Source organism: Rhinopithecus roxellana, chromosome 10 (assembly GCF_007565055.1).
Source record: "Rhinopithecus roxellana isolate Shanxi Qingling chromosome 10, ASM756505v1, whole genome shotgun sequence".
Taxonomy (NCBI): Eukaryota; Metazoa; Chordata; class Mammalia; order Primates; family Cercopithecidae; genus Rhinopithecus; species Rhinopithecus roxellana.
Window position 1 is genome coordinate 129729168 of NC_044558.1, and position 22122 is coordinate 129751289.

Below are 22122 nucleotides of genomic sequence, written 5' to 3' on the forward strand. Positions count from 1 at the left end.
ATAGAGGAAACTCCAAACAAATCACCTGTAAAGAAGTGGGGCCAAGTGCAGTGGCTCATGCCTGTAATCCCAGCACTTTGTGAGGCCGAGGCCGGAGGACAGCTTGAGCCCAGGAATTCGAGACCAGCCCAGGCAACATAGGGAGATCCCTTCTCTACAAAGATAAAAATTAAAAATTTGCCAGACCTACAGTCCCAGGTACTTGGGAGGCTGAGGCAGGAGGATTGCTTGAGCCCTGCAGGGCTACAGTGAGCTATGATTGCACCACTGCACTCCAGCCTGGGTGCAGAGAAAGACCCAAAAAGAAACAAAAGAAAAGAAAAGAAGAGAGAGAAAGAGAAAGAAAGAGAGAGAGAGAGAGAAAGAAAGAAAGAAAGAAAGAAAGAAAGAAAGAAAGAAAGAAAGAAAGAAAGAAAGAAAGAAAGAAAGAAAGAAAGAAAAAGAAAACGAACGAAGGTACGTCAGCAAAACCAACCAGACACCAGACACACCAGGCACTGCACTCCTGAGTCTTTTCTAGGGCTGTCCCTGAGCCATGGAGAAAGCGGAAAGGGAAATGGAAAGCCAGATGGTGAGGCTGAGAGGAGTGGGCAAGAAAGATCCCTTTGGCGTGGCAAGGATGGGGATCTCCCTGTGGATGAGTGTTTATCAGGACCACACCTAAGAAGGCTGCCCGCCAGGGGAAAGAACCAGAACACTTTGTCATTAAAAGGCTGGGCAGCCAGGCAGGGTTCACGTGGAAGCAGCCACCCCCCACAGAGAAAGGGACTATGAATATTCCCCTCCTCCCTGCCCAAATTGAAGAAGCAGCCCCTAGAGGAGGGTGGAGTGGGCTCCACCTCAGAGAATGCTCTTCTTGCCTTCCACCGTAACCACGTAGAGGTTCTAGAGCCTGAGCAGGTGGAGGTGGTAGACGCCAGAATATTCATTGTGCGTTAAAATAAACAAAACTGAGCTAAATACCAGAGTGAGACTGTCCCAAGAATCAAAGTGGATAAAAAATCAGTAAAACCTGGCCAAGTTGTTCAGAGAACCATTAGAGCCAGCTAATTGGGGTGTGGGGTGGGGGTCAGGGGGTAGATTTGATATGCCATAGTTGGAGCAGTTATTAGGAAACAATGAAGTGACTGTGTTTTTACCCCAAATTGAGACTCAGCTCACTGCCTACTGACTCAGCTCACCAGAGAGTCTTTCTGCCGGCCCCTCCACTTCCTCTTCTTGGCTATTGCAGGGTGGCAGGTTGAGTTGAGAACAGCTGCTTACAAAGTGAGCAATGCCCATCCAAGCCAGCCTGCCTCTGTCTCTTTGATTCTACCAGTAATTGAGCTTTGTGTTCCCCCATGGACTCATGTATCTTTCAGCAAGGTTTTAAAGTGCTTTTCCTCTCCAGCATTTCACATGTTGCATAGGTTAGCAAGAGTCCAAAGATATCATACCACCGAACTAGATGGAAACCTCTGCCATCGCAATCATGATTCAGGCACCGCACTGAATGGAGCAGAGTGGCGATTTGGGCCCTTTCTGGACTGAATCAAACACAGACAGACACAGCTAAGTTCTGAAAAGCTAAAGCAAACCTGTGTTTGTTTTTCCTTCCATAAAAAGAAGGGGAGAGACTGGAGAATGTTGCTGCTTCTTTCCCAATGTGTGCCGCGTGCTTGTTTGCTGTATGGGGGAAGGCCTGCATCCTCTTGGTTTATCACTCTGTTCTCAGTACCTAGCACTGTGCATGGCACATAGAAGGCATCGAATACATATTTGTTGAATAAAGGAATGAAGGAGTGAATAAATGAATTAGTAGTGAATATTTACAGCCTAGAGTCTTAATAATAGACATTAAATGAAACTGCCCCTAAAAGGTATTCAGACAGCTGTCTACCAGTCTTTCAGACAATCTGATGTTTTTATTCATCCACTACTCATTAGACATTTAGCAAGGCTGTGACCAGGGACTTGAGACAGACAAATATCAACAAGACTTCATTTCTAGCCCCAAAGCACCAAAGCAACAGTATGTAGAACCATTTCACACAGGTGCAAGGGAGCAGAAGGACACAATACAGATGATATCTGGCAATGTCGTCGTAATCACCAACACATGACCTCCAAAATACTGACCCAACAAAATATCATCATGGAATTTTTGTGCCTTTTTACGACACCTCCACCCTTCACCAGGTGGGTATGATCTGCTCCAGATTCAAGCTGAGGACGTTTTATTTTAGTAAATAGGAAAATGACTCTTAAAATTAGAGTTGTTAAACATAATATTTCCATTTTATCTAGGACACTTTTCTTTTACCTTGAAATCTCTGCCTTATCATGAAGTAAAAGTTCATTGTCCTTTTTAAATCGCAGTTTTATTTAATTGCTTAAGTCTTAGAAGAAAGAAATATATTGCTTTTTAAATGGAGATAAAACACCATGCTAATTATCAACTGTACTGTAATGGAGAGGATAACCATGAAAAATAAAAGCACATATACCACTGCGCTACATAAATTCCTCATAGCTGGGTCTCTGCAATCCCGAATGAAGGGTTTACCTGCCACTGTACATATCCAGTTGTATGGGGACCTTTTTTCGTTGCCTGACCTATTGTAAATCCACCTAAGGGAAATTTTATCATTTAATTTAACAATCACAGGATGTTTGCTATTTATGCAATCACTATGCACACTGAAAGAGGGAAAACCCCAAATCTGCACTTAGCCAAAGCCAGAGATTTTCTATGAACAACCAGAGATGCCAGATATAAGAATTGGTGTTCACCGATGGTGGGAGTGTAAATTAGTTCAACCATTGTGGAAGACAGTGTGACAATTCCTCAAAGACCTAGAGGCAGAAATACCACTTGACCCAGTAATCCCATTACTGGGTATAAACCCAAAGAAATATAAATCATTTTATTATAAAGATACATGCACACATATGTTCACTGCAGCACTATTCACAATAGCAAAGACACGGAATCAACCCAAAAGCCCATCAATGATAGACTGGATAAAGAAAATGTGGTACATATACACCACGGAATACTATGCAGCCATAAAAAGGAATGAGATCATATCCTTCATAGGGACATGGATGAAGTTGGAAGCCATTATTCTCAGCAAACTAACCCAGGAACAGAAAACCAAACACCGCATGTTCTCACTTATAAGTGAGAGCTGATCGATAAGAACACATGGACACATGGGCAGGAACAACAACACACCTGTCAGGGGTGGGGTGAGGGAAGGAAGAGCATCAGGAAGAACAGCTAATGAATGCTGGGCTTAATACCTGGGTAATGGGATGATATGTGGAGTAAACCACTATGGCACATGTTTTCCTATGAAACAAACCTGCATATCCCGCACATGTACCCCTGAACTAACTAAAAGTTGAAAAAAAAAGAAAGAAAAATACCAACATAGAATTAAGCCAACTTAAAGTCATCAAATGACAGTGTTATTCATGATCATAACATAGTAAATAAACTAAATTTCCAACAAAGATCATTGGTTAAATACATTTAATGATATTCATATGACAGAAAATTATGCAAACTTTGAAATGTATGTCTGGGCTAATGTTTAATGGCATGGAAGAAATGCTTGTAGTAGCATAAATGCTTGCAGTGAATAAACTCAAGGAACAAAAATTTTAAAAAGATCTTAAAAAAAGAATTGGCACTTCAAACTAAAAAGTGTGTAAACATTAATTCTAGAAATTCATAAGCATGTAAGTGTTTATGATATACACAAAAGGATGGTCACCACATCATTATTCATAAAAGTGAGAAATTGCAACATAACTATCCAACGACAGTAGATTAGTTAAATAAATTTGTATCTATCCTAACAACAGAAAATCTTAGAGTCATTAAAAGAGATAATGTAGACTGCATATACTACCACTAGAAAAATATTTGCAATGTACCATCGAAGTCATTATATTTTTGTTTCATTTATACACACATTGGCATTGAATGATCCAGAAGAATATAAACCAAAATATTAGCGATGTTTGTTAAATGTCAATTACTTTTACAAATGAAAATAGTGTTGCTTTTATCCTTTAAATATCAACCTTGAGAAAGTACAGATCTTTAGAGAGGCTTTTTAATTTCCTACGCACAGCTATACAACAAATACACATGAAGAAATCATTCAAGAAAAGAAGTCTAGCATAAATTTGTCAACAGCATAAACAATCTTTTTAAAAGTATTTTTATGGTAATACTTGGAAAATAAATAATTACTTTTCCAAAATAAAAATTTATAAAGCTATTTTTTCACAAGTTTGTAAATTAAAAATTAATTAATTATATGAGAAAATACTAAAGGTATAATTTTGAATGAATAAAAGAGGATATAAAATTAAATATACAAAATACATACAATGTAGAAATACACACATACAAACAAACACACATAAAAGAGACTGTTTACAATGAGTACTTCTGAGTGAGGGAATTTGAGCAGGCTTTTTCTTCTTTTCATTACATTTAAAAATTTTCTATAGTAAATATGTATTCTTTCCAAAATCAGACAAATAATATAACACTATGAATTGTTTAAATGAACATGGGGAACATAAAATCATACACTATATATGTTTATTTTATCAATAATGGAAACAAACTAAAGATTTCACATCCCAGGCAAGACATAGTGGGACAAAAGGCCCTTTTCTCATTGTGGTCACCTGGAAATCTCTAGTAGTGTCTTCTGTGTTTAAGATCTGAAAAATGGAGAATGTGTGACTCTAAATTCATTTCCACTTCCTCCTGGTACCTAATTAGAGTGACACAGCTCTTACGGTCTTGGCTGCTTCCTTCTCATGCAATGCCATAGCTAGAACACAGTTCAACAGAAAGGGGAAAAAATCGATTCCTTCAAAGCTCATTATCATTATCCAAAACAGTCAAACTGTAAGACTTGGAACCCCACGTTACTCAGTTTCTTACTGATTTAAGGAATGAAACTAGGAATCTCCTCTTATCTGTGGAGGATGCATTCCAAGATCCCCAGTGGATGTCTGAAACTTCAGATGGTACCAAGCCCTGTATACCATTTTTTCCTATTTTTCCTATACATACATGCCTAGGATAAAATTTGATTTATAAATTAGGCACAGTAAGAGATTAACAATAATAGCAATAATAAAATAGAACAATTATAACAATATACCTGCATCATCACTCTTGCATTTTGGGGCCATTGGTAAAGTAAAATAGGTGTTCCTTGAACACAAGCATGGTGATCCCACAACCAAGATGGATATTAAATGATTCATGGGCAGCAAGTGTCAACAGTGTGGAGACGCTGACCAAAGGAAAGATTCACATCCCAGGCAAGATGCAGTGGGACAAAGCGAGATCTCATCACACTACTCAAAACAGAGCACAACTTAAGACTTATGAATTATTTCTGGAATTTCCATTTAATATTTTTGGACCAAATTAACCATGGACAACTGAAACCACGGAAAACAAACCCACAGATATGGAAGAACTGCTGTTAATTAGATTATAAATTTTATCAAATCCGGGACCACATTCTTGTATTCATCACTGTATTGCCAGCACCTAAGTGGTACATGGTAGACATTCAGCAAACGTGGTTGAATGAATGATTGAGATCAGTTGATTGATTGCTGGACTCTGTTGTCTTCCATAAAATTTTTCAGGCCATAGTACAGCACCCTCAACACTAATTCCGTGAAAAAAGAGGGTGTGTCACAAGGTCACATTTCATTGTCAGATATTTTTACAGAAAGTGCAATTAATAGGCACAGAATGTGTCCAAAGGCATGGATTTTCTCCTCATGATGGACTAATAATTAGCAATTATCCAACAACTAATCCTCTCAAGGTAACTATTGCCACCTGCAGCTAAGGCTCAGCAAGACCGAGTAAATTTTTCAATGTCACAAGGTTGATAAATGACAGAACCAAGACTGGATCCTGATCTCTGGGATTCCAAAGTCCAGACATTTTCCAGGTGAGAACAAGCTTCCTGTCATCCCACCCAGCCAGGTGAGGATGGCTATGGATTCTACATTTGTTATCTGATTTAATTATCATCACAAACCTATGAAGTAGATTAGCACATTATACTCATTTTTCAGATGATGCAACAAAGGTACAGAGAAGTTAGTAACTTGCCCAAGGCCACACAGCTCCTGATAGAGCCAGGTCAGAATGAGAAGCTAAAGTAGATTATTTTACCAGAAGTCTATCAAATCCATCATGAGAGACTACATTAATGATACATAGTATCATTATTTCCAAGATGACTCACAACTTTGTCAAAAGACTAACTGACCACACTCTATACTAACTTACATAATTATTCAATTGATCCAACTAGTTTCCTAAAACACTCTGCTCTCAAATGAAGACTGATAGACTCCCAAGTTTCAAAAAATCCCACTATAATTTTTCACTTGAGTATTGATTATGCAGTACAGACCAAAACTCTCCAACCACCTCCATTTGCAAGGCAGAGAACAAAAGTACAACTGTATCTAATATTGAGAAGTTATCATCAAACCAACAAACCCATAAAACATATTCTATTCTCCTCCCTGGAAAAATAAACCTACAAAACAATCTGGAATGCCAGATTCACATTTAGACTCCTGAAACTCCAGGAAGTTTGGTCCTGCAACCTGGGGACACAGGGCAAGCCTATATCATGTGCATATGTCGGCTCCACAGCCCCATATCAAAGTTCCTTCCACAACGTCTCCTTCAAAGAGCTGTCCCTTAGTCGTCCCTTACCCCCTCTGATGTGTGGCCTAGGATTGTACACACCAGGGGGCAAGCCACTCTCAGGAAGAAGATTGGGGAAAATGCCCCACGCAGGCAGGCAGGCAGGCTGTGGAAGTAGACTTGGGTCATTTGGGCAGGAAATTTCAGGGTCTAGAAAGGTCCCATTAACACCCTGCCTCATTGAGAAAGGGTGAAACCAGAGAAAAAGAAGGATGTGGCCCCTTATAGTGCACAGAGCATGGACCCCTCTCACCAGGGATTAAGGGGAACATTCATGAAAATCTTAAACAGCTCTTATATATACTTTCAACAGAGACGGTTGCTTATATAAATATCCTAAAACGCCTCCCCTCTCCTGACCCTTCCCTAACCAAGACCTATCTATCAAGTACAGTTCATTCAGTCCTCTTCCAGGAGGCCTTCTCCAACAACTTGAGCCCACAGAGACAGCTCCTTTCTCTAAACAGTCAAAGCATTTATACTGTAGTTTCCAAATTTAGTTCTTAATTACGCATACTTTCAAGGTTTCTTAAATCCTGTCGATTGGGCAGATTTTGTTCCTGCAAATCAGTGGTTCTCAGTCAGGGGCACTTTTCCCCTCAGGGGGTATTTTGCCAACTCTGGAGACATATTTGGTTGTCTCATTTAGTGGACGGAGGCCAGGGATGCTGCTAAACATTCTACAATGTGCCCGGACGGCACTCCACAACAAAGCAGTATGCAGCCTAAAACGTCAGGAGGGTTGAAACTAAGAACCTGTGCTCTAGAGTAACAGCTCTTTGAGAATATAAAGGATGCTTACTCCTCTGATCTGCTACACTGCCGAACAGCGTGCTGGACACACAGTAGGTCTCATTAAATATCTGTTGACCGATCGGGTGGCTATCTGGTTCCACACCTTCCTAAACATTCATTCACATAATATCTAAGCAAAATGTAGCATACCAGGGACCATGCTGGGCTCTGGGAATGCAACTATGAATGAGGCACAGTTCCTGTCTGTGAGAAACTTAAAATTTAGCAGGGAAGGCAGGCAAGTGCACTCATATTTTTAATACATCATGATTAATGCACCTGTCGCTACCAGTCATTTGTATATTTCTCTGTTTACTTTCTGTCTCTCATCATTATCCTATAAACTCCAAGAAAGCAAAAATGTTGTTCAGTTCACAGCTACAGACCCAGCATCTCCTATCCTATAGTAAAAGTGCTAGACACAGAGTAGTAGGTATTTAGAATAATTGAAAGGATTACAAGCATATGTGCATGGTATTAAGACAACAGAGAGGAGAAGCTTCTAAGCACAGCCTGGGAAGGGAGGAAGGAGTAGGGGAAGCCACCTTGAGGAGAACTAATAAGTCTGAGCATTAATTATATGCTGGACATAGTTCTAAGCATTTTAAACACATTATCTATTCTAATTCTTACAACAATCCTTTAAGAAGCTTCATTTTACAGATAGAGAAATGAGCAATGAAGGCTGATCTGCTCAACAACACAGCAAGTGATGGAATCAGGATTTGAACACAGCTGACTTCAGAATCTTTGCTCTTAACCACTATAATATACTGTCAATAGATGAGAAGGAACTGGCCAGGTGAAAGGCAGGAAGATGTGGCCTTAAAGTCAAGTCATTCCAGGTGGAGGGGATGGCTCGCGCAAACCCAATACAGCCTGGCCTATTTCAGGAACCATAATTATTCCAATATTAGCAAAGAATAAAAAGAAAAAACTGATGAAAGACGACATTGGAGAAGTAATCAGAGCCAAATCATGAGAGAGATGTATATAGCATTGCTTCATTTATCCAAAATTAGCAGGGAACAAGCATGAGGTTTAGAATTAAATAGCTCCAGGTTGGAAATCAAACTCGATCATTTTGTTCATGTATCTCTCTAAACCTCCATATCCTCATCTGTAAAACGAGGAACATACACAAACCTACTTTATAAGGTTGCTTTGGGGGAAAAAACATATATAAGTGCTAAGAACTGGGCCTGGTATATTTTACGTATCCAATAAATGTTAGTGATTGATTTTTGCTATTGCGATTATTGCTGATGAGATTTTTTTCCACATTTGTAAATTTGCAACATAACTGTAGCATATTTTCTTGAGCACCAAAACTTATTAAACCCTCTTTTTCCTAAACTACCTTTTCAAAGTGAATTCCATAAATCTCCAACTTACAAACACCAAACTTACATTTTATCCATACAGGTGGCTGCACCTACGCTCATCCCCTCCACTCCCAATGCCCTTCTCCTGCCACCAGGACAATTATGGAAATTTCTGAGCTTTTAACATCCCTGGATTCAAAAATAGGGAAATAAAAGAGGCCGCATAAAGGTGGAACTGCTGAAAGTAGTCGTTTGTTCAGAATTTTGAAAAAGAAAGAACTTGACTGCTTAGAGTAATGGTTACCACCCAATGAGTCGACAGAATTTTCAAAACAACCACTTCACTGTATTAACCTCTATTCTATTTCCCAAACCCACTGGTAACAGTGATGTGCCATCTCTGCTGACAGCTAACATGCAGCCAGTACCATTAGATCCTTGATGTTTGTCCATTTCTAATGAGCCACACCTTAAATACATTCAAAGATTCCCGGCTTCGTCTTACTACCCAGCCCACTTTCCTATGGTGGTCTCCATGGGTGACTTAATAACTTCCCATACAGTAAACACACCAGGCACTTCCAAATCTCTCCGCCTTGATTTTGCTGTTCTCTCTGCCTGGCATATACTTCTATCCTCACCTCTTACCACGATGCCACCCTACCATCCTTGGAGGCTTACTCCAAACACCACCTCCTCTCTGAAACCCGATTTCCCTCCCTTCAGTAGAATTAAATGTCATGTTGTGGGAACGTCCCCAGCACTCACTGGTGTTTCTGTTGTTACAACAATCACGTATTAAACAGAGACATGTGGCAAGCATCATTCCAGGTGCTGTCTATATGCTATCATGTAGTTTTCACCAGAAACTTGTAAGACATTCTTACAAGCCCCAATTTACAAATCAAGGAACTAAAGCTCTGAGAGTTGGACTTACCAATGATTGCATAACTGGAAAGGGATACAGCCAGAATTCCAACCATGTTCTGACAGCTCCCAAATCCATAACATTTTCACTCTGCTATGTTTCCTCTCTTTGATGGCCCTATTTCCAGTTAGTTAATTATATACATTATCTGTCTCTTCCATGGGATTATAGCAATTCCCTTGAAGACCAGGGTATGTTCATTTTCATAAAAGTGAATAATGATATATCCATTTATACAAGATTCTTATGAGGATTAAATGAGACAATACATACTAGCATAGTGTCAGGCAGATAATAAGCACCTACTAACTTGCTAGTTTAATTGTTACTATTATTGTTACCATGTCACATGCCAAGAATAAAGCCTTGCACATGAATTCTGAGTTCAGGTTCATTTCTGAGGAGCAAATGAAATGGATGAGGATCTGGAGGAAGAAACAAACACTACTTTGGTTTGGCATTTCCCACAATATCACTTAATCAAAAGCAACAAGAATTAAGAAAGTTTCTATAATAAGTTCTATTGATTCCTTCATCTTTCTATCACCACATAAACATTAGGAAAACTTCCTGTTCTGTTCAAAACTCTTACAGCTTTCTTACTTTCTTCCTGCCATCTCCTATGCAATTTGACAAGGTTCTCCTCCGAGAATTCAGTACATATCAAGTACTGAGCTAGAAGAAGAAGAAAATTACAAAAGTAAATGGAAGCACAGAGGGCAAAATTAAATCTTAAATTTTGGTGTTTATAAACATAGGGAAACACTCTCTTTTCTCTTCATAGAATTTAACCGTATATTGTCATCGTATTTATTTAATTGTGTGTCAATCATCCTCTACTAGGAGGCAAGTTGTTAGAGGAGGCAATCTATCCATTCTATTCACTGCAATCCCCTAAGGCCTAACACGTATCTGATGCAGGGTAGTCACTCATAAAATATTGGTCAATTGACTGATTGCAAATGTTTGTATTTGCATATGTATACACATATATATTTTTATACATGTATGACACCATTCCATGATTTGTGAATAAATTCACATAAAACTCCACATATAAATGCACCTTGTGCATTTGTGTGCATATATTCCTATTTATGCAGAAGATGTTTCAGACTGGAGATAAACAGATGCTTGTTTGTCAAAGTTGTGTCTCCTTAACACGATAATGGCTTCTGACTGACTGGTCTAATATTTAACAAATAAACACTACTGCCATATACTAACAATCCAAATGTTAAAGAACATTAAATGTGCATGTAAAAAAAATAATTAACTCAAGCTATGAAACTTCTCCCACCTTTCAAAGTGTCTTGTCCCTGTTCATTAGCATAAGTGTACGTGGTTGGGAAGGGGGTAAGGACCAATTATGTTTACCTGTAAATCTGGCAGGAGAAACATTCCAAATTCTCATGGGCTGACCAGATTTCCTTATTTATGTTATAACATATACCAGAAATTATAATTTATAACAATTACAAAGCAACCATTTTCTGGGTACACAATGTACCAGATACTTGGCATCAGTTTTTATTAAAAATTTAAACCTTCTAACAACTCTGCAATATAGATAAACAAGAAAGCCAGAACTCAAAAAATATAGTAACTTGCCAAAGATTCTCTGCTGTTTATCTAGTCACAGCATACTCAGTGTACAAATTCAGAATTCTACTCTGAAGCTCAAACTTATTTCAACAAGCAATGGTGCCTTTTACATGGTTTTGCAGCCACTAACTTTGAGGGATATGTGATTAGGTCGTTTTTATAGTGTATGGATTTTAATAAGTAATTCCCTGCACATAAAGACCAGACCAAATAACATGCAAACACATTGAAGATTGCTCCAGGCTACAGAAAGCAAGGAACAAATGTGTCTCAGAAACTATCAGCCTGTGTTTCTCAGAATATGAAGCATTTTCCACTTGATTGTGTCCTCTAACAAGAAATCTATCCTCTAACAGGGCTTCATTATTCCTCCTCCTATATTTAAAAAAATGGACTCTTTCATTGCAAACCAATGGGAAGTTCTTAACTCATTTCCTTAGATCACCTGAAATGAAAGTGCTTTCTGTCTTTAGGGAAAATAATTGCTGGATGTGATGCCTTTGCCTGCTTTTGAGTCCCACAATCAACACTGTGAAGGAAAGAAAAAATTAACCCTTATATACTTTTAGGAAGAGTGGAGTTATTTTTAAATTCAATGATGGTAGAGTTCTAAAAAGACAGAAGGAAAGTCCTCCCTTCCAAGGAGAATGCAGTTGCCTTCCTCTAAACAAGTTGGCTCTGTTATCTTTTTAACCCTCTTTCCAGGAGGAGGCCTGAGAAGGAGAAGGAAACCATATGTTTAAAAAGTTTTTAAAAATGTATAGATGCTCCTGAATATTTGTAAATAACTGTAGTGAAAAATGTTTACATTAGAACTCACCTGCCCCTGCACTGATTAGAAAGATCCTCTGCAGAGCAGAGGAGAGCATTTCCAACCACCCAGACCACTACAATCACAGGAAGAAGCCAACGGCAGCATCTTCAGCCCCAGGGACTAAAGGTGAAAGGGGCACCTCGCAGTGGTGGAAGCACCCGTATGTTCCCTCAACATGCCTGTGGAGGTGGAGAGGAAGGGGAAGCAGCTCTGCCTTCCCTCCAATCTAACTACACAACCCCTGCTGCCGTAACTTATTTTTAGACATTCAATCTAAAATTCCCGGAAAGGAAGCGGATCTACAACCTCTGAGTAATCCTCAGAGTTCTGATTTCCAACCTGGCTTGGGGATTTTGTTTGTTTTCTGACTTCAGGTGCCTACTTAAAGTACATCTCCCATCTTCCAGAGGCATCCACAGTCTAAGCCAATAAAAAGAGCTGGGAGCTTTGGAGCTTTAAGTGATGAAAAATCCAGCACCCACAGGTCAAAAGTAATGACCTTGGGGAAGTTACTCATCCTTCTGAAGAATCAATATGTGGTCAACAAGATGAGATAATAATACTAGAAAGTTGTTTGACATTTCAACACAAAATTGCACAGTATCGTCTCTTAGTAGGACGTCAGTCTGTACTATGCATTTGCTGTGGGCACACTGCGCAAAGCTGCGGGATCCGTCCATGTTTCCACTGCCCATCACTCCGACGTTGGGGATTTATGTTACCAACTGTGCACCCCACCTCGGGGAGATGCCTTTTACCTGCTTCTTGTTCCCTACAGCTTCAAATGTCTGCAGAGCCCAAGAGATAGATTCTCATTAAGTGCAAGAGACTAAGTTATTCTGGGTTCTCCTTCCCTCTGTTTATCCGTAAATTGTTAAATAAAACTCCGCTTTCTGAAGAAATGCGTCGAGTCTTTACCTGCGCAAAGCAGGTGTCTGCACATCTCTGGGGGTCAGGGGTGGAGAAGGGACCCTAACTAAAGTCTCCAGGTTGGGAATGGCACAAATGGAGGGAAAGGACATGGAAGAGCTGATGAAAGGGATGCCTCTGCGAGGTGGTGCAAGGCGGTCCTCGCCGGTGACCCTGTCCTCTGCACTGGGGGAGGAAAGGACGCTAGAGAGGATGAGCCGTGAGGGCAGGAGTACCTGAACGCTCTGGCCGCGGTCTGGTTCCTCCTCCACGCCGTGCCCTGTTGCAGCACCCCCTGCACGATCTCCTTCTCGTTGGGCAGCCGGTAGACAGGGAAGATGTAGAGCCAACAGAGGACCACGACACAGAGGGCACTGGCTCCCATGGGCAGCCGGGTCCGCGGGAACTTCCACGCCAGTACAGCCATGGCCCCTCTGGACGTTTGTCGCCGGGCCCGCCCGCAGGGGCTCATCGCAGCCCCGGCGTCCCAGGGGCGGGGGCCGGGGCCTCAGCACAAAGCTAGGCGAAGTGGCAGCGGAGGGTCTCCCACCGCCGGCCCCCCATGCACACACACCTTTCGTTCTCTTGCTTGCAAACGCACGCACGCTTCTTCTGCCCCGTCGGCCCCAAAGGTCAGCGCAAGGATTTTTTAAAATGCAACTTTTCCAAGGATTTCTTTCTAGGGGAAGTGGCTAGGGGGCAAGTCACGATCTATGGCCATGGTCGCTTCCCCTGCAGAAGGCGGGCGCTGGGGTCTCCGAGAGCACAGACAGCGGTGGCGGCGAGTCGCTCCGGCCGGTTCTGCCGCATCACGGTCGCCCTCGGCGAGGGTCCGGGAAAAGGCTTGGCTCTCTCCCAGACATTTGGCCCGTGGCGTCCCCTTGTCCCCTTCCAAGCGATGCTCCTGCGCCCTTCGCCGCCTCCCGCGCTGCTGCGCCGCCAGACAACCCCCCCAGACGCGCTCCCTGCGCCGCGCCAAGTCCTTGGAAATTTCCACGGCGGCCCGGGACCGCTATCCTGCCCCGGGCTCCTCCGCCTCACCCGCCAGGACCCTCGCTCTCCACCCCTCCCGGAGAAGAAAAGAACTCGCTCTCATCAGTTAATTCAGCGGCGCGCCGCAGCCTTCCGCTGCGCCCTGGACTTCGCAGACAAACGCCCGGGGATTGGTGGAAATCAAGGTCTCCCCCTCCCTCCCCCACCCGCAAAATTGCCTCTTTCGACCCGATCGGAGCAGCGACACTCGCCCAGAGCGCGCACCCCTCACTCGTGCCCTGAAGATAACGGCAGACAATAAAAAACAACAGCCCCCGCCAGTAGAAATATATCAGTCCCTGAGTGCGGCGGAGACTGGCTAATATCCTGACCCTTCGACACGCGGCCGGTGTGCCCGGGCTGTCACCCTGCTGCGGTCACCCTTGTCTTTCTCTAACTGGTTGGATATTAACCCGCAGCCAGGCGCGAGGAGGCTGGCGGAGATTTATTCCTTCCTGGGCCCCCACCCCCATTAGCCGGTCCCGTAGCCGCGGCCCGTGTGCGCGCGCGCGTACACACAAACACACACACACACACACACACACACACACACACACACGTTCACGGGCGCAAGCGAGTGCGCGCACGAGGAGGTGCGTGCACTCCGGGGTCCTCCGCCTCGCCTCCTCCCTGCAAGGAAAGGCACTGCTGCATCCAGATGTGCAGGCAGCTGGTGCCCAAACACCAGACCTCAAGATGTCACATTGCCTTGGAGGCGCGCGGCCTTTTGGATTAAAGGATCATTGGTTTTTAGACGTTCTTCTTGCTCTTCTTGCTTGTGATAAGCGATAAGCTTATCGCAACCCCGACCTTGGAAAAGCGCCACCCGCCTGGACCCACCGAGCTGAGGGAGTCGCTGTTAGCCATTTCTGCTCTCCTCGGCGGCGACGCATAGCTTGGGTACCTCCTAGCGGTCGCCTATTCTATTTGCTTAAGCATCTCGTCAAGCATAAAGTGTGCAAGGACAAAGAAGAAACCTGGTCAGCTTAGTCATCACGAAAACAAAATCTAAGGTTATAACTCCATTTGTTCAGCCGACTAGGCTATGGTGCCTGGTAGCTTTCTCTAGCATCCTTCTCCACTGAGAGGTAGAACTTGAGAAGTTGATGCAAAGTTATTTACCAAAATCGAAGTAGCATCCCAGATGACCACTTTGGTGTCATTTTCTCAACAATACTGTGCTCTGTTAGTTGAGTGACCTAATGCCCTCCACCGGCAGGCGTGCCCCAGAAATCTCTGTCCTACTTAGGTAAATCAGTATAGACAGGGGAAACCTTGAAATCCCAGTCACATCTTACCACAGTGGAAGCTAATACAGATTATTTAAAATGAAGATCATCTTAAGTCCTGCAAAGTTAACCAGTCAACTCTCTTCTATTCTGGAAAAGGGGAAGGGAGGAAGGAGCTTTTCCTACTTGCCTGGGCTTTGGATAAATCATCTGCCATCTCTGATCTTATAATTTAAGTAAAACACAAACCATTCCCATTTCTCTTTTCTTCCTCAAGTTCAAGGGATATTTGTAGAGTAAATAACAAAGAAATAAACTGGCAAACAAAACTAAGGCATATTACAGTTATGAAAGGGCTATGTAAATGTTTCTCCATTTAATATCATAATAATGCATTAAAGTCATGCTTTATATCAAAAGATCTGTGTAACACAATGTGCTGTTTTTCTTTCTTCTGCAAACTAAGAATTCTCTTACCCTGGTGGGCTTTTGCCCACCCAACAATCCAAACTTATTCCCTGCTTTTTCTTAACATGAGCCCCAAATCTAATCAGGTCATCGCTCTCACCCTTCCAAGTCACACTACATTGGTCTGTTCTCCCATTACTATAAAGAAGACCATTGAGACTGGATAATTTGTACACATGGCTTGGGAGGCCTCAGGAAACTTACAATCATGGTGGAAGGCAAAGCAGGCATGTCTTACATGGTGGTAGGCAAGAGAGAGAATGCGTGTATAGGATGAACTGTCAAACACTTATAAAACCATCAGATCTCGTGAGAACTCACTATCATGAGAACAGCCTGGGGGAAACAGCCCCCATGATCCAATCACCTCCCACCAGGTCCCACCCTGGACATGGGGGAATTATTGGGAAAACAATTCAAGATAAGATTTGGGTGGGGACATGGAGTCAAACCATATCACACACAGGTCTCAGTTCTGTCACAGTGTTGTGATCCACGCATGGGATGTGTGTTTGTTTGTTTGTTTCTCCCCATGTATAAATCCAGTGCATTATTCAAGACCAAGCCAAGTAGCTAGAAAGTTCTCATTCAATAATGTATTCCCAGGCCACCTAAAACACAGACTTTATGGGAACTCAATAAATATTTGTGGTTTCTGCTTCTATTCTCTTTGACCTCCTGCTCTGATTTCATAGTATTTGCTGGCTCTGACAGATGATTAAACACTTAGTTGTGTTGTGTTGTGCTGTGTTGGTTGTGTTGTATTGCTAGCATTTTTCATATATAACTATGTCTCACCAACTAGGCAGGAAGGGTATTTAGTCTTATGTATCAAATGACAAGCCTGTGCTTTTGATCAAATTAGGATTCCACATAGCATGGCTAAGTGTCTAGGAGAAGGGAAAGAACAATATTTCACATTTTCTTCATATTCCTCTAGGTACCAACTCAGGCACTTCAACAAATAATTGTTGCTTGGTTTTACAGTGAGATCCTCAAACTTATTTAGTCTATTCCCAAGGCATCACTGTTTAAGGAAAAGTATGAACGCTCAAGTTTTAATGTTTTAAATAAAATATTTTAACTGATATTTAGCCATCTTGTTTGTATGACTTACAGTAAGTAGCTTAGGTATTCTTTTATACTTCTGCATCTAAGTATGCTTAGCGGACACAAACAGGATTTCCTCAGGGACTAAACTTTTAAAACTCTATAAATGTGGAGTAGAAAAACGTAAAGGCAGGAGTCCAGATTAAGCAGAATTGTCAGTGATTTGAAATAAAAATTTTAAAAGGCCATTCTTCAGTCTGCTCAAGTTCTTCTTGTCAGAATGGCTTGGAATGGCCAGTCACAAGCATAAAATGATGCCTGTTTCACAACCAATTACAATACCAAGGTACATAAGGTTGTAGATTGAGAAAGGTTATAAACATAGTTTATCTGAATAAATGCATTTATTTATTTCCATTCCCTATTGTGACCTCACTAAAAGAACAGTAAAGGACTAAAAGAGAAAAAAGATTCAGAAGAACAGGAGAAAAAGAAGAAATACGAAAACAGACAAAGGATGTCAAAAAAGTTCACAAGGAGGAAAGCAATTAAACAAGTGTTAACTGTCTTATCAGGAGAGAGAAAGGTCTGGGCCTTCAAGTAACAGTGTGTGTGTGTGTGTGTGTGTGTGTGTGTGTGTGTGTGTGTGTGTGTGCACAAAAACTAGGGGAGCATAGAGAGAAGCCAACAAGAATCAAGCTAATTTGTACTACAGGGTTCTTGAAAGGCTCAGAAATAAAAGCACCTAGGACCTATGGAGATGGAGGTAATGAATTAAACGAAGTAAGAGGTTTGTTGGAAATCTTTAAAAAGGAGCAGTTGAAACATCTAGATCTTATTCCTCAACCTGGCTTAAAACAGGAAGTTAACTTTCTAGAGATTGACCAGCACAAAAGAGAAGACCTACAGATTCTGATATGTGCAAGAGATCTCCAATCAAATGGCCAAATCCCTGTCTAACACCCTCTAGTGAGACCCATCAGTGGATAAGCTCTGCCTACACAGTTTCGTGGCCTCTTTTTAAGGCCTCCTTCTTAAATATGAGGGGAGAGTCAAGGATCCCTAGACATTTGAAGAGAGTCTCCAACATGAAAGCAGAGACAAAACAAGCAAATAATCACACAGAAATCAACCCTAAGAAAAAATGCTAATGCAGGAAACATAAGAAATCTTCAATAAAAACCATAATTAATATTCTCACATGGGCTAAGACACAATCCAATGAAGCAAGAACAAGAGGAATGTTCAGACGACGAAAAATAAAGTCCTTTGAAACTGAAAATATGGTTACAAAATACATAACAGAATTCATAGAAAAGTTGAATTACAAAGTTGAAGACATATCCCAGAAAGCAGGCCAAAAATGTAAAAGAGGGTAAACAAGATAATAAGTTATAGACTCAAACAAAAAATAAATATCTAAACAACAAGAAACGAAAAGGAGAAGATTTTCAAAGACATACTAAAAAGAAACCCTAAAATTTAAGGGTTCTTTAAGGACTCAATATAATGAATTTTTTAAACCCCCACCAAAGGTATGTAACAGTGAAATTTTACAAAATAAGAAAGAGAAAATCATGAAAGATTAAAAAAGAAAAATACATTCAAAAGATTGGAAATTATGTTGTAATTGGGTTTATTTAAAGCAAAAAAGCTGAAAATCAACTTTACTTGGGCTCATCAAAGAACTAAAGTTACAAGTCTATTCCCCCTCCTCCAAATGGAGAAATGGACAAATCCGAAGCCAGAGTTGAGGTATGTTTATCTGGAGCAAAAGATGTTGAAGCCATAAACTGGTAGGAAAGCTTAAGCGGTCATTTGGAATTGGCATAGTGGAATTGCTGGAGGCTGAGTGTGGACTACAGTGAAAGGGAGAAACTCCTGGGGATCACAATCAGGAACTCCTGAAGATCATGGTCAAGTGGGCGTCCACACTTTTATGAGTTTTACCTCCAAGAATCTCACTGGTACAGGATGGGGGCCAAGGAAGTATTGGGTAAAGAAGGGCAGTGTCCCTGGAGAGGGCTCCACCCTCAGGCCTGTGCCCACAGACCTAAGTGAGAACAGGCACTCCTGCTTTTGTGCCCAAATGTTGCATTTTCCAAGACCACTCTGGCCCACCATGCCCCCTATCCTGTTTTCATATAAACCCACGGCCTTAGCAGGCACAGACGCAAGCAGCTGAATGTTGAGCAGAGCAGAGGAACACACTAGCAGACACCAGCAGACTGGCAGACTAGTGATGGCGGAACAACATGGCAGAGAAAGAGAGAAGGGGAGGGACATCTGGATGCCAAGCGGAGTTCGGCTAGGGGCAGTTAGAGAACAGTCTGGCTGCTGGGCGGCCCAACTCCTGGGGAAGACCACATTTCCACTCCATCCCCCTCATCCAGCTCCCCATCCATCTCCATGAAAACCACCCCCACCATTTAATAAAACTTTGCACTGATCCTTCCAGCCCACATGTGATCCGATTTTTCCGATATACTGGGCAAGAGCTCAGGATACAGAAAGCTGTCACACTGGCTCTCTGCTCTTGCAGTAAGGCAGAAGGTCTATTGAGCTGATTAACACAAGCCGTCTGCAGACAGCAAAGCTGAAAAAGCACACTGTAACACATGCCCACTTGGGCTTCGGGAGTCACAGATAACCATCCCTAGATGCTGCCATGGGGCCACAGCTCAAAAGTGCTCCCCACAGCCTCTGCGCCTGCCCATCTGCATGCTCCCCCTAGGAGTTTGAGTAGCAGGGCCATCAAAGGAGCAAGCCACACCCCTGTTGCATGTCCTGTGAGGAGAATAAGGGAACTCTCCTGTTTCATCACCAGGTTTTCAGGAAGAGAAAATGAGAAAGGTCATCTTACGGTTCTTACATGGGTAGGGAAGAGTAACCACGGTGAAATACACCCAGAAGATTATCCACAACAAAGCCCTACTCTCCGGGGCAGAAAACCTTACCATATCATTATCTCATCTCAGGGAAGGACATTTCTTCCACTCCAATCCCCTCTAGGCTTTTTGTCTCTCCTAAGCTGGGAAAATAAAGCTAAGAAACACTTGCCAAGTTCATTGTCCAAGGACACAGGACCACTAAACACTAAAATGTAATAATAAGATTATAGAACATTTCTCCTCCCCTACACCTTATCACCACACCAGTATGGCTCTGATATAATATCAATGGATTACAGCTCAAAAAGATACAAGACACAGATTCTCTCTGAGGAGAAATACTTAGACAAGCCCAGACAGGAGAAATGAAAACTAGAACATTGGAGAAATTTGAAGACTCTGATACTCACAGCTATAGCAAACATTAAACACAGCCCAAATCTTAGCCAAATTAACATAAAACTTCACACTTGAAGGCCTGTTTACCTTTGCTTGTATTACCCAATACATCATATCTGGCTTTCAACAAATAATTACAAGCCAAGAAAAAAATTCTGAAGAGATAAAACAAACATCAGAACCAGTCACAGCACAAAATATAAGGCATACATGTTGGAATTATTGGACAGAGAATTTAAAATCACTATGATTAAGATGTTAAAGGCTTTAATAAAAAAGTAGACAACATGCAAGAACAGATGGCTGATGTAAGCAGAGACATGGAAACTCTAAGAAACAATCAAACAAAAATGCTAGAAATCAAACCCACTATAACAGAAATGAAGAATGCCTTTAATGGGCTCATCAGTGATTGGATCTGGCTGCAGAGAGAATCAGTAAGCCTGAAGACAGTTCAATAAAAATTTGCCAAGATGAACCACAGGACAATTTCAAAGGGTGTAACATGAAAGTAATTGGAATACCAGGAGAAAAAAAGAAAGAAAAAGGAACAGAAGAAATATCCAAAGCAGTAATAGCTGAGAAATTTCCAAAAGTAATGACAGACACCAAACCACAAATTCAGGAACCTCAGAGAACATGAAGCATGATAAATCACACACACACACACACACACACACACACACACACACACACACAAATACATGGGTACATCGTATTCAAACTACATAAAACCAAATACAAAGAAAAAAATCTTGAAAGAAGCCAGAGTGGAAAAAAACACCTTACCCATAGAGGAAAAAGTTAAGAATTACAACTGACTTTTCATCAAAAACCATACAAATAAGCAGATAATGGAGTGAAATACTTGAACTGTTGAGGGGAAAAATCACAACCTAAGATTCTAAATTGAGTGAGACTATCTTTCAAAAGTGAAAGACAAATAAATACTTTCTTCAACAAAAACTGAACTGATTCATCACCAACAGATTGACCCTGAAAAAAATATTGAAAGAAGTTTTTCAGAAAGAAAGAAGTGATACAGGTGAGAAACTCAGAGCCACATAAAAAAAGAAAGAGCATTAGAGAAGGAATACATTGAGGTATAAGCCAGGTTCAGTGGTTCATGCCTGTAATCCCAGCACTTTAGGAGGCCAGTGTGAGAGGATTGCTTGAGCTCAGGAGTTTGAGACCAGCCTGAGCAACATAGTGAGACCTCATCTCTACTAAAAAAGTTTTTAAAAATTGACTGGGCCTCGTGGCATGTGCCTGTAGTCCTAGCCACTCAGGAGACTAAGGCAGGAGAATTGCTTGAGCCCAGGAGGTCAAGGCTGCAGTGAGCCATCATCATGCCATTGAACTCTAGCCTGGATGACAGACCAAGAGTCTGTCTCAAAAGAATTAAATTAAATTAAATTAAATTAAATTAATTACGGCATAATAAAATATTTTATTTTTCTTATTTTTAATTCAACTAAAAATTTTAAGAGTGATAGTAATAACAATGTATAGAATGATCATAGCATACAGATAAGCGAAGTGAATGATACCAGTATCATAAGAATCAGCAAAGAGGAATTGGAAATACTTTGTTATAAGATACCTGTACTACACTTGAAGAGGTATAGTGTTATTTGAAGATAGACTTAGAAGAGTTAATAATGTATGTTGAAAATAAGAGTTTAAAAAAACTCAAAAAATAAATATTGCAATCTCATATCATACAACTGATAAGGCTGAGGGTCTATTGAGCTGATTAACACAAGCCGTCTGCAGACAGCAAAGCTGAAAAAGCACACTGTAACACATGCCCACTTGGGCTTCGGGAGTCACAGATACCCATCCCTAGATGCTGCCATGGGGCCAAAAGCGCTCCCCAGAGCCTCTGCGCCTGCCCATCTGCATGCTCCCCCT

General features: G+C 41.4%; 1 protein-coding gene across 3 annotated transcripts in view; it reads right to left on the reverse strand.

The window, feature by feature from the left end:
• ST8SIA1 (ST8 alpha-N-acetyl-neuraminide alpha-2,8-sialyltransferase 1) overlaps positions 1 to 14281 on the reverse strand; it is a 138343-nt gene extending 124062 nt beyond the window's left edge. Inside the window, exon 1 of one of the 3 annotated variants that reach the window (XM_030939020.1) lies at positions 13376 to 14281. In XM_030939020.1, the coding sequence (XP_030794880.1) occupies positions 13376 to 13611 (236 nt within the window). In that variant the 5' untranslated portion in view covers positions 13612 to 14281. The remainder of the gene's footprint in view (positions 1 to 13375) is intronic. The other 2 variants (XM_010361196.1, XM_030939021.1) reach the window with 2 other exon arrangements.
• Positions 14282 to 22122: the final 7841 nt, after the last annotated feature.